The following is a 13,136-nucleotide window of genomic DNA, read 5'->3' on the forward strand; positions in this document are numbered from 1 at the left end:
GCAAAACGGTTCGGTTTTTGCGGTTTTTGCATAAATAACAAATGACGTGTCTTGAAAAGTTCTACAAAAATGAAGAAATAGTCTATGGCCCTAAAACGACTCCTTCCTCCCAAAAATGGGCAAAAACCATCATTTTTCAAAAACATGCACAGGGTGTCCCAAAAGTGTAAAAAATTGTAAAATAGGCAAATATTATTGTTATTAGTCAAAATCTGTATCTATATGACAGTTTTAAGTAACTTAAAAATAGAAAAAAAATTTAAAAAAAAACTAAAATTTTTTTTCTCTTTTTTTGAAAATACAGGGTGTCCAAAAAATATGAAAATATTGATCTGGTCAGAAAACACTATGGCCAAACATACTAAGACACATATTAGAGTAATTTGAAAAAAATAGCCAATTTGGACCAAGTTTTAGCTCTACAGACGCAAAAATCACATTTACAGGGTGTCCCAAAGTGAAATTTGACAACCTTATAGTCCCGGGTGGTCCGAACCGTTATATACCACATATGCACACAGATAAAACACAGGATTTAAGCCAAAAAAAATGATTTTTTTCGGACAGGTATTTTGGGTATTACGCTAGATATCCAAAATACACTTTTTGTTGGACACCCTGTAAAATTAGAGTTTTGGCCAAAATAGTATTATGTGCGCTTTTTACATGAATAAACGATCATTTTGGTGTATAAAATGTATAGATTGGATGTAAGATTGATGAAAAAATTAATTTTTAAAATTGTGAAAAAATGGTTGTTTTTTACATTTTTGTTACCTACCTTCATAGATAGCTAGATATCTAGACATCCAGGGACTCTGAAACTTTTTTTTGGCCATCCAGCATCCTTGAATCACCCAACGGACCAAAATATAGAGTATTAACAAAATCGGAGAGGTAGTGCAGAAAAGTGGTACATTTGGCAAATAATGCACCATATGCATCTTATAAAATTATAAATGGATGAATTATTTAAATATTATATTTTATCTTATAGACAATAAAAATGTAATTTTTATTGTTTTCTGTCTCGTAACAATAAGAACTTACTATAATCAAAAAGATATTTTTATAAAAATAATTCCCTAGGTGTTGTTAAATTTTATGGTATGATTTTTCAAAAATAAGGTTTTATCCATATGTATTACATTTTTAGTGTTATCCATTTCATAAGAATTTATGAATATTGAAATTGAGAACAAAGAAAGAGTGGGAGCAAAACAACGAAAAACATCTATTAAAATTAAAACTTAAAAAAGAGTAGATGATCGTAATGCTATAAAATCCAAACCAAAAAGGCTTAGTCTGTACAAAATAGCTGTACAATTTCCATATTTCATGCTTATGGATAGATTTAAACAGCAAACTTTTTTTTTAAATGGGACTCTTTGATAGAAGCTAAGAAAATACTTCTCCCAATGGCATTTCTTATGGACAAACAGACAGACATCTGGAATTATAGATAAGGATATAAGACTGTTTAAAAAATCATGTTTATATTTTTCAACAAATTCAACTTTCCAAAGTGTAAAAAGACGAATATTGAAAGGTCTATAAATTAAATCAAAATGATAGGTCTAATGATTGATACAAGATTCATATTTTTTTCTGGGAAAGATGGATTACAGAACTGCAAAAGTAACTATTTTGCCTCAAACGAATTCAAATACAAAAAAAATATTTGAGTTTAGTCAATTTCGTGACAACGCCTCTTTCGTCGTTTTTTTACAGTAGTTTTGATAGGTTATTCTAGGTTAGGATAGGTTATTTTAGGTTAGGTTAGGTTATATTAGGTTAACTGATTGCCCCGCATAGTTAGGCAATTGGCCCCGCATTGTTAGATAAACATGGGCAGTTATATAAAGTTCGTGCCCAATATAACTAATATAATAATTCTCTTAAACTTTTATATATGTCATTCAATGATTGCAAAACAGTGGTACTGCATGAAGCAGACCTACACACTGAAATAATTGCAGGGTAGCTTCCCTCTTTTAAAATTTTTAATTTCATAAATTTTAACAATACAATATTCCTATTATCTTTTCGAATTGAATACAAAATCTGTCAATAGTTTTAGAAGAAAATTTTAAGGTAATAATTTATTAACTGAACCTAATTAGTCAAAGATTAAAGTGTACAGCTAAAGGAACACAGCTAGCTTAAGCCAGGTACAGGTTTACCTGAGCACGCCAAAGAAACTAACTAGCAGGGGTGTTCTAGGAAGGTATTGTGAGTTCATAACTACTCTTACTTAAATCGTAGCTGTAGCTTCCCTACTATGATTTTTTTCAAAATACATTTTCTTGGCTGCTGGGTTTCAATTTTTCTTTCTACAAGAATTATGAAATGAATTGTTTGTTTCAGCGAGCTAGTTTACAAAGTTTAAAGAGCAAATCTAACTGTTAACTGGATATTTCAATCATATAATCCAATCCATCAATGAAAAATAATAAAAAAAAATCATATTTTACTAATTTTAAAATTTTATAGTAGATACTTTCAAAGTTATATAATCTACATTTAGGCTAATTAACCATTCTTATCTTTAATTTAATTGATGAAAGCAATGATAAAAGCCTAGTGAATATGTATCAGATTGTCCCAGAATATTTCTGTGACAATTCTGAAACACCTAGTATATTTTTAATTTCTTTACTGCAAATTTTAACTTTGAATCAAAGATAAATAAGATTATTTTAAACTTAATCATCTAAACAATAATGTGTCTGAAACAAGTAAACTAAAATAATCCTTACACTAACAGGTAAATATTGCAAGGTATGTGTCCATTGTGGCAAAAAATATAAGGAGAGTAGGTGATACTGAAATAGTTTACATAGTATATTTAATTCTCAAAATATAGAGCTATACTACACAACAAGAACAAACTTCTTAGTAGAAATTATATTTCACTTTATTCAAGCCTTCTCAATTTTAATCATTTGAGAGTTTCTGACAGGTAATATCAGTACATGTTTAACAATATGATCAGATAAATGACACAAATTACATTGATGATTGATACCAGAACCTATTTCTTGTTTGTTGAACAAATTATTAAAGAAGGTCTCTTCTTTTTTTAAAGTGTTTCATTATTTAGAATCTGATATACTAATTAAGATGATCTATACAGACCTGATTTTTTTTCAATCTTTGGGATCTTGCAGTCAAACAAATATTACAATTGCATTTCTGCTCTGTTTTATCATCTGAACAGGTATTTGTTTGCAGAATAAGATCTTAATAATCAAGCATAGCAAGTAATTTTGTTAAATTACCAGTATTTTTTTGGCAGTACTTAAGATATTTCAACATGTACTGCATGTGCCAGTTGGAAACACAGTATTGTTAATGTTATAGTTCACATTCATTAAATATACAGAAACTCTCAAATGATTAAACATGAGAAGGCTTGAATAAAGTGAAATATATTTTCTACTAAGAAGTTTGTTCTTGTTGTGTAGTATAGCTCTATATTTTAAGAATTAAGTATACTATGTAAACTATTTCAGTATGATCTACTCTATTTATATTTTTTGCCACAATGGACACAAACCAAGCCATATTTGAATGTTACTGTAAGGATTATTTCAGTTTACTTGTTTCAGACATATTGTAGTTTAGATGATTAAGTTTAAAATAATCTTATATATCTTTGATTCAAAGATATAATTTGCAGTAGAGAAATGAAAAATAGACTTGGTGTTTCAGAATTGTCTCAGAAATATTCTGGGACAATCTGATACAGATTCACCAGGCTTTTATCATTGCTTTCATCAATTAAATTGAAGATAAGAATGGTTAATTAGCCTAAATGTAGATTATATAACTTTGAAAGTATCTACTATAAAACTTTATAATTAGTAAAAGAATATGATTTTTTTTATTATTTTTCATTGATGGATTGGATTATATGATTGAAATATCCAGTTAACAGTTAGATTTGCTCTTTAAACTTTGTAAACTAGCTCGCTGAAACAAACAATTCATTTCATAATTCTTGTAGAAAGAAAAATTGAAACCCAGCAGCCAAGAAAATGTATTTTGAAAAAAATCATAGTAGGGAAGCTACAGCTACGATTTAAGTAAGAGTAGTTATGAACTCACAATACCTTCCTAGAACACCCCTGCTAGTTAGTTTCTTTGGCGCGCTCAGGTAAACCTGTACCTGGCTTAAGCTAGCTGTGGGAATATTTATATTTATGCTTTAAGGTAATTTAGGCCATTCATTATTTTACGAAATTGACACTTTTTTCACAATTATGAAGTTTACTGTTTTACTGAAAACTACGTAATTATGACCTATATTAATTCTTTTCATAATCGGTATACTAATACAGAATTCTTAAAAAATCATACATAAACTGTATATCCCCCTTTATTTTGCAGGGTTCAAATAATAGACTCATTTTGCAATGACTAGATAACATTTTATTGTTTCTTTACATACTACAAATATGTAACTTTTCAAGAAAAGCCAATTTATATGAAACCTACAATGTCTGTCAGTCTGTCCACACTAAGTGGATTAACGGGGGCAAATTTAAATATATATAGAAAGCTGAAATATTCTGAGTAGATACTAATCGCTGAAGAATATCTTGTTTAAATTTGAATAAAAAGGTTTCAATTACTGAGGATTAGGATTTACTCAGCTGCTATATAAGATAAGCTTTTGATATTTCTAAAATTCTTTTTTTTAATAGGTACTTTGTTTGCTTCTTGTCTATATATTCATTTACTTCGCTCCTTAAGAATGTTTTAATCCTTGTTTTTATTAAATATATAACATATTTTCAATAACTCTTTGAACAATACTGTCTGAAGGTCACCTAATTGTATTAGTTAAACAATTACTTTTACCTATTTATTAAGTACAAGAAGGTTAAACCTCAACAGTTAACTTAATGTTAAAAAAATAACTATACTATTTACAACAGATCGAGAACAATCTAACAATAATTTATAATAAATAAAATTTGCATTCTTCTCATATATACCTATATCCTGTACTGTTTTATTATCTCTTTTTAACAAATTACAAAATCATAACCCTGCCTATTTATGTGGTTTATAATACTTAATTTTCAGTAGGTGAGATTACCTATAGTTTAAGAGTCTTTCTTGCTAAGAAAGTTATTAAAACTAGGCCACTAATTAAACTTGTTTTAATATCTATAAGAATTATAATTGAGAGATGTGTTAAATTAATATGTTGAAACATCAATCCGTTTTCTAAGGTTTGTTTTACATCCTATAAATAAAATTTAAAAATATGGATGTCTTTTAAATCTTGCTAACCTTTAAACTAATTGTGTTATTTATTTAAGGGAAGCTTTACATAGGCACGGGAATGATTTACATCTATATTATTTCCTTGAAAGGTTGCTGCTGGAATCCTGGCGCATAACATTTTTTAATTTGATAAATCAACAATCGATTAGAAAATAAATTTTGACTCAAAAATTCTATGTATCTATGATATATTTAAAGAAGAAATAGTTGGAGAATTAGTATATATCTATAATCTAATTTGATCTATATAATCATGCTAAATGTGAACAATATTGTTCTTGCTTTCTACATAATAGAACTGCTGTCAGGGATCTAGAGATAGGACAATGACAGATAAATTGATGTTTATCCCCAATGGTAATAAACCAAACTACCCTATATGTAGATTACAATTAGTGGTTAAAACATATGAACTCTCAACTTAATAAACCAACCAATCAAAATTCAATAAAAATCCCCAGTTAGTAAACCAACGAATATTATAAACATTATTATAAATAGTGTAATAAAAAGCCAAATATCTCCTCCCTCCCTGTATTGATGTACATAGTTTTATGGTCCACAGGTTTCATTGTGAATAGAGTAAAAAGTTTACCATGGATAGAGTAATAGTGCAAAAAAAATTCAACATAGTATAAGAAAAAAGTACATATTAAAAGATATTATTTCCTACTGCCAATTCCATTTTCGTTGCAAAATCTTTTAACCAAAATTCAAAGAACAATATTTTTTTCCTCAGATCCCAAATTCCTTAGCACTGAAAAATAAACTCTTTTTATATTATCTTACAATAACAATTCTGTTGAAGGGTTTAATAATATTGATGATTATGTATATTCTAGAAATCTAACTATAAATAAACTCTTTCTGTTATACGTCAATTTGCTTTCTGTTCAAATTTCTTGATCAGTGGTAAGTCTTAAAATAATTCCTACTGCTTCTATATAAGGTGCACGACATTTATAGTTAAAGTAGGGGAAGTGCCCTGGCTCAAAACAAAAATACCATATATAGTTAGGGACTTCCAGACAATGATCGTACAATCAAAGAGTTGCTACTTAGAATTGTAGTAAACCTTGTTTTTTCTTAAAAATAAACAGTGTACATACTATTTGAAAAACAACTGAAAATAGAAAAATCATATATTTACCTAAAAGAACTTAAATGCAATATAGATTAGGATATTAATTTAAACTTGTATGTGTAAAACTGTTTTCAATAAAAAAGAAAAATAAATCTGTATACATGACGTTCAACAAATGCACAGACTAGTACATACAATAATTGTGCTATTTCGGTTAAAAAAATTTATTTTCCATTTCCAAATAAATTCCTTATTCCTACACCATGCTAAATAGAAATACAGCGAATAAAATTTCAATTTCCTGTAAAGTTTTAACTGTCTATTATAAATAACTCTATTTCCGACTTGTTTGGTGGGAATGAGAACTCTTTAATGAAATAATAGTTATTTCTCGCATCGTATTATAAACGGCTTTCCGCGGATATAGAATGTACAATTATGAGATTAAAAATAGTTTTTTTAGCCCCGAGGTGCAGAAGGCACCGATTAAAAAAACTTTTAATCTTAAGATTGTACATTTTTATATTCGTAGAAAGCTGGATATAATACGATGCTAGACATAGTTTTTTCTACCTGTTCCTATCCACCGGATTCGAATGAATACGAGAAAATAAACAGTCAAATTTAATAAGTGTTCAAATAGGGTAATTATATACCTAAAATATTGATTATTAACAGTTTTTTTTCCAAACTTAATTTTTTCACTGCACCTAAATCGTTTTCAATCATGATCAATTTCTTTACCTCCAAATAGTTGTTCCTTCGTATTGCAAGTTCCTATTTTTTGATACTGAAGAATTTTTAATTAGAGTCTAAACTACTATAAATAAAAGTAATAACGGATCAGTTTTCAAGCAAACAACGCCCTTGCTTGATATTTGAAGGAGATTGGTATTAAATGAGGGTTTTTAAAGGTTTGGTAGGGGGGGAAGTCCTTGTTTTGATGTGTTGTTGTTTAAGTATTTGCAATAATTAATTTTGTTTACTTATTTGTTAAAACAATAAAAAAAACAATACTTTCTGTTAACTAACTACAAAGATGTTATATAAAATCCTTTAAATGCTCAGAACTCTATTTCGCAGTGTTAAGCTATAGTAAACTTAACCTTAATTTGGGGTATAATACAATTTAAATAGTAAAAAGCTTAACAATGGTTTTAACAAAGTGTTTCATATAAAGAGCTGAAATACACTTATAAATCATATTAAGCCAATAAGTTGTTCCTCTCTATTAAAATCAAAACAACCGAAGTATGAATTTTTGTGAACGCTTTAAAAGTGTGTAAATAGGCTGGGATCTAGAGAGATATACAAAATTACCCCTTCTGTAGATTACAATTAGTTAGTGGTTAAATCGTTTGGACACTGAATTTCATGAACCAATCAATAAAATTATATTAAAGTTCCCAAAGTTGTTTCCTTTGATTGGTTAAATATCAAAATATTTTAAAGAAAATAGTAGGTACATTTGACTGACTTAAAGAAAACATTATAATTTCCTTCAAAGAAACATTTTTGAAATGGTCTAAGCTTTACAATTTCATTATAAAAAAAGAGAAAATACTTGAGAGTAGATTAAATGTCCAACAAGTCAAACAACAATCTAATAAAAACCCATTCAAACTTCTTCTAAAGTGTTTCATTTGGAAAAGTACAGAAATAACATTTTTATTTTGGAGGCGTGCACTTTGTCACTTAGGATGAAAAAGTCCCCAAAGTTTTTATTAGCGTTTTCTTATTCGTTGGCTTAACAACTTTGGGGACTTTTAATGATTAGATTGGTTGATTCCTTAAATTGAGTGTCCAAACGTTTAAACCAATAATTGTAATCTACAGAAAAGGGAATTTTGTGTATTATCAATAGAGATGTACATCAATTTATCGACCATTGTCTTATCCCTTTGGTTCCCTTTTTCATTTTAAAACCCCTTTTTATCCCCCAACTTTTGTTTATGGTAAAAACAGTTATTCATTTGACAAAATGTATTGCTTTTCTGCATCTTTGAGCTAAAATTTAATGCTGAAATTTATAAATCTAACTAAAGAAAGTTTTAAATAAGAAGTTTTTCTTTTACAAAAAAAGGCATAACTTTCAAGGTTCCCTCAAATTTATTATAAAAGGATATTTTATCTCACACTTTTGAGCAATTGATTTTTCTATAGCGACAAAAAAATTATATGAAATATATTTATTTAAATTAAATGTTCTGATATTAGTAAATTAATCTATCTTGATGTTTTAATTAGGGATGGGAATCCGTCGAATTTTTGGGCCGGATTCGGATTCCGGATTCTGAAGGAATCCGTCAAAAAAAGTGACGGATTCTTGCGGATTCCGGATTCTTATTTTTGGCGGATTCCGGATTCGGATTCCGGATTCTAGCAGTATTTTAAAAGGCTGTCCGTCACAGAGGGATAGCTTTTTTCGTTAATTTATCACTATGTTACTTGGTTGAAGCCTTGATTTGTTTAAAGTGTTGACTTCCAGCATAACTAAAACATTTACATCACATTAGTAAATTTAAAAATTTAAGTGCTACGTAGGTATGTCCTAAAAATGTGCTTGGTATTCAAATTAAATTTAGCCTACCAATTTAGAATCCGGAATCCGCTATAAAAAACGGATTCCGGATCCGGATTCCAAAATTGGCCGAAAATTGGGCGGATTCCGGATTCGGATTCCGGATCCGGATTCCCATCACTAGTTTTAATGAAAAGTATATTTAGAAAATTTGTACCCATTTCTTGATATATAAACATACTGGAAAGAAAATTTAATATAGGTAAGAGACTAATAACGAAAGTTTTCATTGCTCAATACTTGAGAATACTTGCTAAAAGATCAGTCATTTATATAAATGTTTTGTTATAAGTATATTTGTAAATTGATATTTCTTGATATTTAAACATAATTGTATGGAAAATTAAATTTGTGTAACGGAAAACTAAAAATATTAAAGAAGAAGCAGGAAATATGGAAATATTTTTAAAAAGAGTAGGTAGGTAATAAGAAAAAAAAATGCTGTTTTGAAAGAGAAAAAGTATTTTGGATAATCATTGCATATTAGGTTAGGTAAAATTAGACGTGCCCCGCAGGGGCTAGAATAGTTTTAACATTGTGGAGCTAACGTACCATGTATTAATAATATACCCCCTCTTCCTATTTTTAATTTACTTCAAAATAAAAGGAAGGGTTTCGTTCTGTGATTAACTTTGAGGGAAACCGACTAGACTCCTCAAAAAAAGGTGTACCCTCTTGATACATTAAAATTATTTGTTTTTCTCTTTTCTCTTACCCTGTGTTTAAACGTTATGAATTCAAAAATCATGTAAAAAAAGTACTTTCAAGTAACCTTTGAGAGTTTCAATAAAATAATAATATCAATAAGAAATCACATAGATTAGAATAACTTTTATAATAAATAATATGAATGTCTTAAAATGGTTTAAAGAATTAAAACATGCCTAAAATAAATATCAATGCAATTTGTTGTGGAAGAACGTACGGACTGGCCCTAATTGCAGAAAAGCTTCTTTTTGTTTACCATAAGCAAAAACACAATAATTATTAAAATAATATAGGCTTTAATCTATAAATTTTGATCAGCCTAACCGGGTAAAAACAAGCTACCTATTACGGCATCTTAAGTAAACTAGGTATATTTCCTGGAGGGTTTAATATATACGTTTAAGTGGTAAGGTACTAGAGATTTCTAGTCAGTTACTTAATTAAACTTTAAAATGGAAATATAAGCTTACATCTACCTACTCTAAAAATGATTAATATTTTGAAGTATTAATTATCAAAGAAATATACCTATCATTAATACATTTCTGAAAACTGGATTATATCATCTTACATTTTCGTAGTTAATATAAATACTAGATAAGTATTTAGCTACACACAAACATCCCAATGTAGAAGACAACCATGCCTTTGATTACACGACACTTGTCTAAAAGGCATAACAAAACGTGCATGGTAACTAATGCGCCTGTATTGGATCAAGGCATTCCTACATACTCTTGTCAAGCATCTGTCAAAACAAGAATAGGTACAAGTTTTAACGTTTTAAGTATTGAAACAGCTTTGTTCGAACCTATTACCTATTCATTGTAGAGCGGCTGCGCTTCTCCTTAGGCTAAAGTCACTGGCTATCCTTTATCCTACCTGCTAGTTGATTATCAATGTTTCCAGCCATACTTCTCACCAGGCTGACCGGCCGTCCCCGCCTTCCTGGAGTCTCTCGTTTAGCCACGCCCGCCTTAGAGTAATTGAAATAACGTTAGGTATCCTGACAATGAAGTTGCAGGATCTCTGTGTGTGTGTCTGGACCAAAGGATCTCGCTGTGCTATGGCAGTGTAGCTTCTCATAAGTCCTCAGAAGGTTTAAAACTATTTTAGGGTTGGTTACCACCACCCCTCAAAGAAAAATCGCCCCTACAAACCCCCCCCCCCCTCCTCCCAAAAAAGTCCCCTTCAAAAAAAATCATTTTTACTCTTTCTTCTACAACTAAAAAATGGGGCGGACCAACTAAAGTGCCCCTAGAGGCCTCTAGGGACGTAGCCGCTAGTATATAAATTTAACAAGTGTGGTGTTTTATATGAAAACGATTAATATTACTTATGGTCTATTTTGTGAGACAAAAGTTCACAAAATGTCATATGAATAGTTACTAAGCTTTTGACATTTTGCATAATCCAGAAAAAAATTAAGTTTGAGGACTGTATTATTATATCTTTATCAAGGAAAGGGAACCTAAATGAAAACCTATATTACTTTTCCGACTAGATATTCATTGTTTTCTTAACGTCAGCAAAATAAGCAAACTTTTAGTAAAAGAAAAAAATAATACCTAATAACATATAGGTATCCTCTTTTATAAGTTTAATTTAATAAACCAATGAATTATACCATTACCTCTTGTGGCTGTTCATTATTCTCTAAGCTGCTGGACCTTCGCTTATGTCCAGACATTTTCAAATTATTATATCAACGGCTACCTCATTTTTACGTTAGGTCTGAAAATAAAAATAACAGTTCAAATATCTTTTTTTTAAATTGAATAGTACAGAAATAAATGAACAATGGGAAACAAACCAAAACTAAGGGATCTAAAGGAATAAGACTATGGCCGATAAACTAATATAGATTTTAAATGGTGATACACAATATTATCCCATCTGTAGATTTCAATTAATGTTTGAAACAAAATCAAATTAGAACCCCCAAAGTTGTTAAGCCAACTAATAAGATAGCGTTATCATAAAACTTTGGGGACTAGTGTAATAAACACTCCATTGTCCTCTTCCTTCCTGCTAAAACTGCAAGAAAATTTGAAAATGCATATCTTGTGAAAAAAAGGTTGAGCGTGGGGGTTGGGGCACCTTCACCCACCCATTTATATTAACATTTAGACATCCTGTTATTTTATTATATAAAACTGTACAAAAAGAGATATATAGGAACTAAAGCTGGTCTTAATGACCAGACATAATTCAACATTGATGTGCTTCCTTCCAGAGATACAAAATTGAAATAATATTTGGGCAATAGCAATGTTGTTAGATGCGAAGCTACTCTAAATTGTTACAAGAAGATGCTTTTTGTTTAATTTTGATATTTATTTTCCAGACTGAATGGCTTCGAAACCTATTAATATCCGCTGGATTAGAACCGATTCTAAGTCAAACTGAAAAATGTATTGTATCGTATTATATCTTTTCTACAAACATAAAATGTATCATCATAATATTAAAACCAGTTTTGTAAACCAGTGCCTCGGGGCCAACAAAACTAGTTATAATCCTATAATTGTCCATTTTTATATCCGCGGAAAGGTGTTTATAATAAAATGCGATAAATAAATATTCTATGTAAAGAAAACATTTCATACTAGTGTACAGTAAAAAAAATTTGGTTAGTTTTAGAATGAAGCATCACTCACTGGGTAGATAATGTAAGTGGTATCAAAAGTGATTTCTATCTAATAAAAATATAATAGAGTCCGTTCTAATATCTTTATAACATGTTGCATGTTCTACTATCTAATTAATCTCTCCCTGTAGTCCCAGAGAGGTATGGCAATGTTTTGAAAACTAAAAAGTTTCTCTCTCAAAACTTTGATGAACCTTGACTTGAAATCATTGACTGCAAAAGAATAAATGCATCTGGTTGGGTAGTGTGGAGATGGTTTCAGTTTTTAGAATGTACGAAAACTAAATCACCAACCAAAAAGGGGATCTAAATGGATAAGACAAGGCCCAATTGATGTACAGTACAATCATCTCCAATGATGGTACACAAAATTACCCTTTCTGTAGATACAATTAGTGATTGAAACGTTTGAACACTCAACTTAATGAACCAACAAATCAAAATTTAAAATAAGTCAACAAAGTTATTAAGCCAACGAATGAAATAACGTTATTATAAAACTTTTGGGTGACTTATAAAGCATACCTAACTATTACAGCCATTTTAAACGAAATCTACCTTTAGAGACTGTACAGTACTTACAAATTAAGAAACCATTTGCATATTACTTCACTGTTGAACTTGGGTTCTGCACAAAAATATGGTATATAATTCAATTTTATTCCTTTCTCTTAAGGTTCTATTTGATATAGATAATGATATGATTTTTAATGAAAGGCTTGCAATAAATTCTGTACTTTAGAAGAGTAGCCTCTTTACACTTAAACTTAAACTGCAGCTAAACATTTTACAAACTAAGAAAATAATATGACCGT

General features: G+C 29.5%; 1 protein-coding gene across 1 annotated transcript in view; it reads right to left on the reverse strand.

Annotated features, from left to right (window-relative positions):
• The window catches only part of Mical (Molecule interacting with CasL), a 237,842-nt gene extending 224,798 nt beyond the window's left edge, over positions 1-13,044 (reverse strand). Inside the window, exons 1-3 of the mRNA XM_080171110.1 lie at positions 12,880-13,044; positions 11,305-11,567; positions 10,554-10,647 (exon numbers count right to left, since the gene is read on the reverse strand). Of these exons, the coding sequence (XP_080027236.1) occupies positions 10,554-10,647; positions 11,305-11,361 (151 nt within the window). The 5' untranslated portion in view covers positions 11,362-11,567; positions 12,880-13,044. The remainder of the gene's footprint in view (positions 1-10,553; positions 10,648-11,304; positions 11,568-12,879) is intronic.
• Between the last annotated feature and the right edge of the window lie 92 nt (positions 13,045-13,136).

Source organism: Acartia tonsa, chromosome 9 (assembly GCF_053477335.1).
Source record: "Acartia tonsa isolate MP-2025a chromosome 9, ASM5347733v1, whole genome shotgun sequence".
Lineage (NCBI taxonomy): Eukaryota > Metazoa > Arthropoda > Copepoda > Calanoida > Acartiidae > Acartia > Acartia tonsa.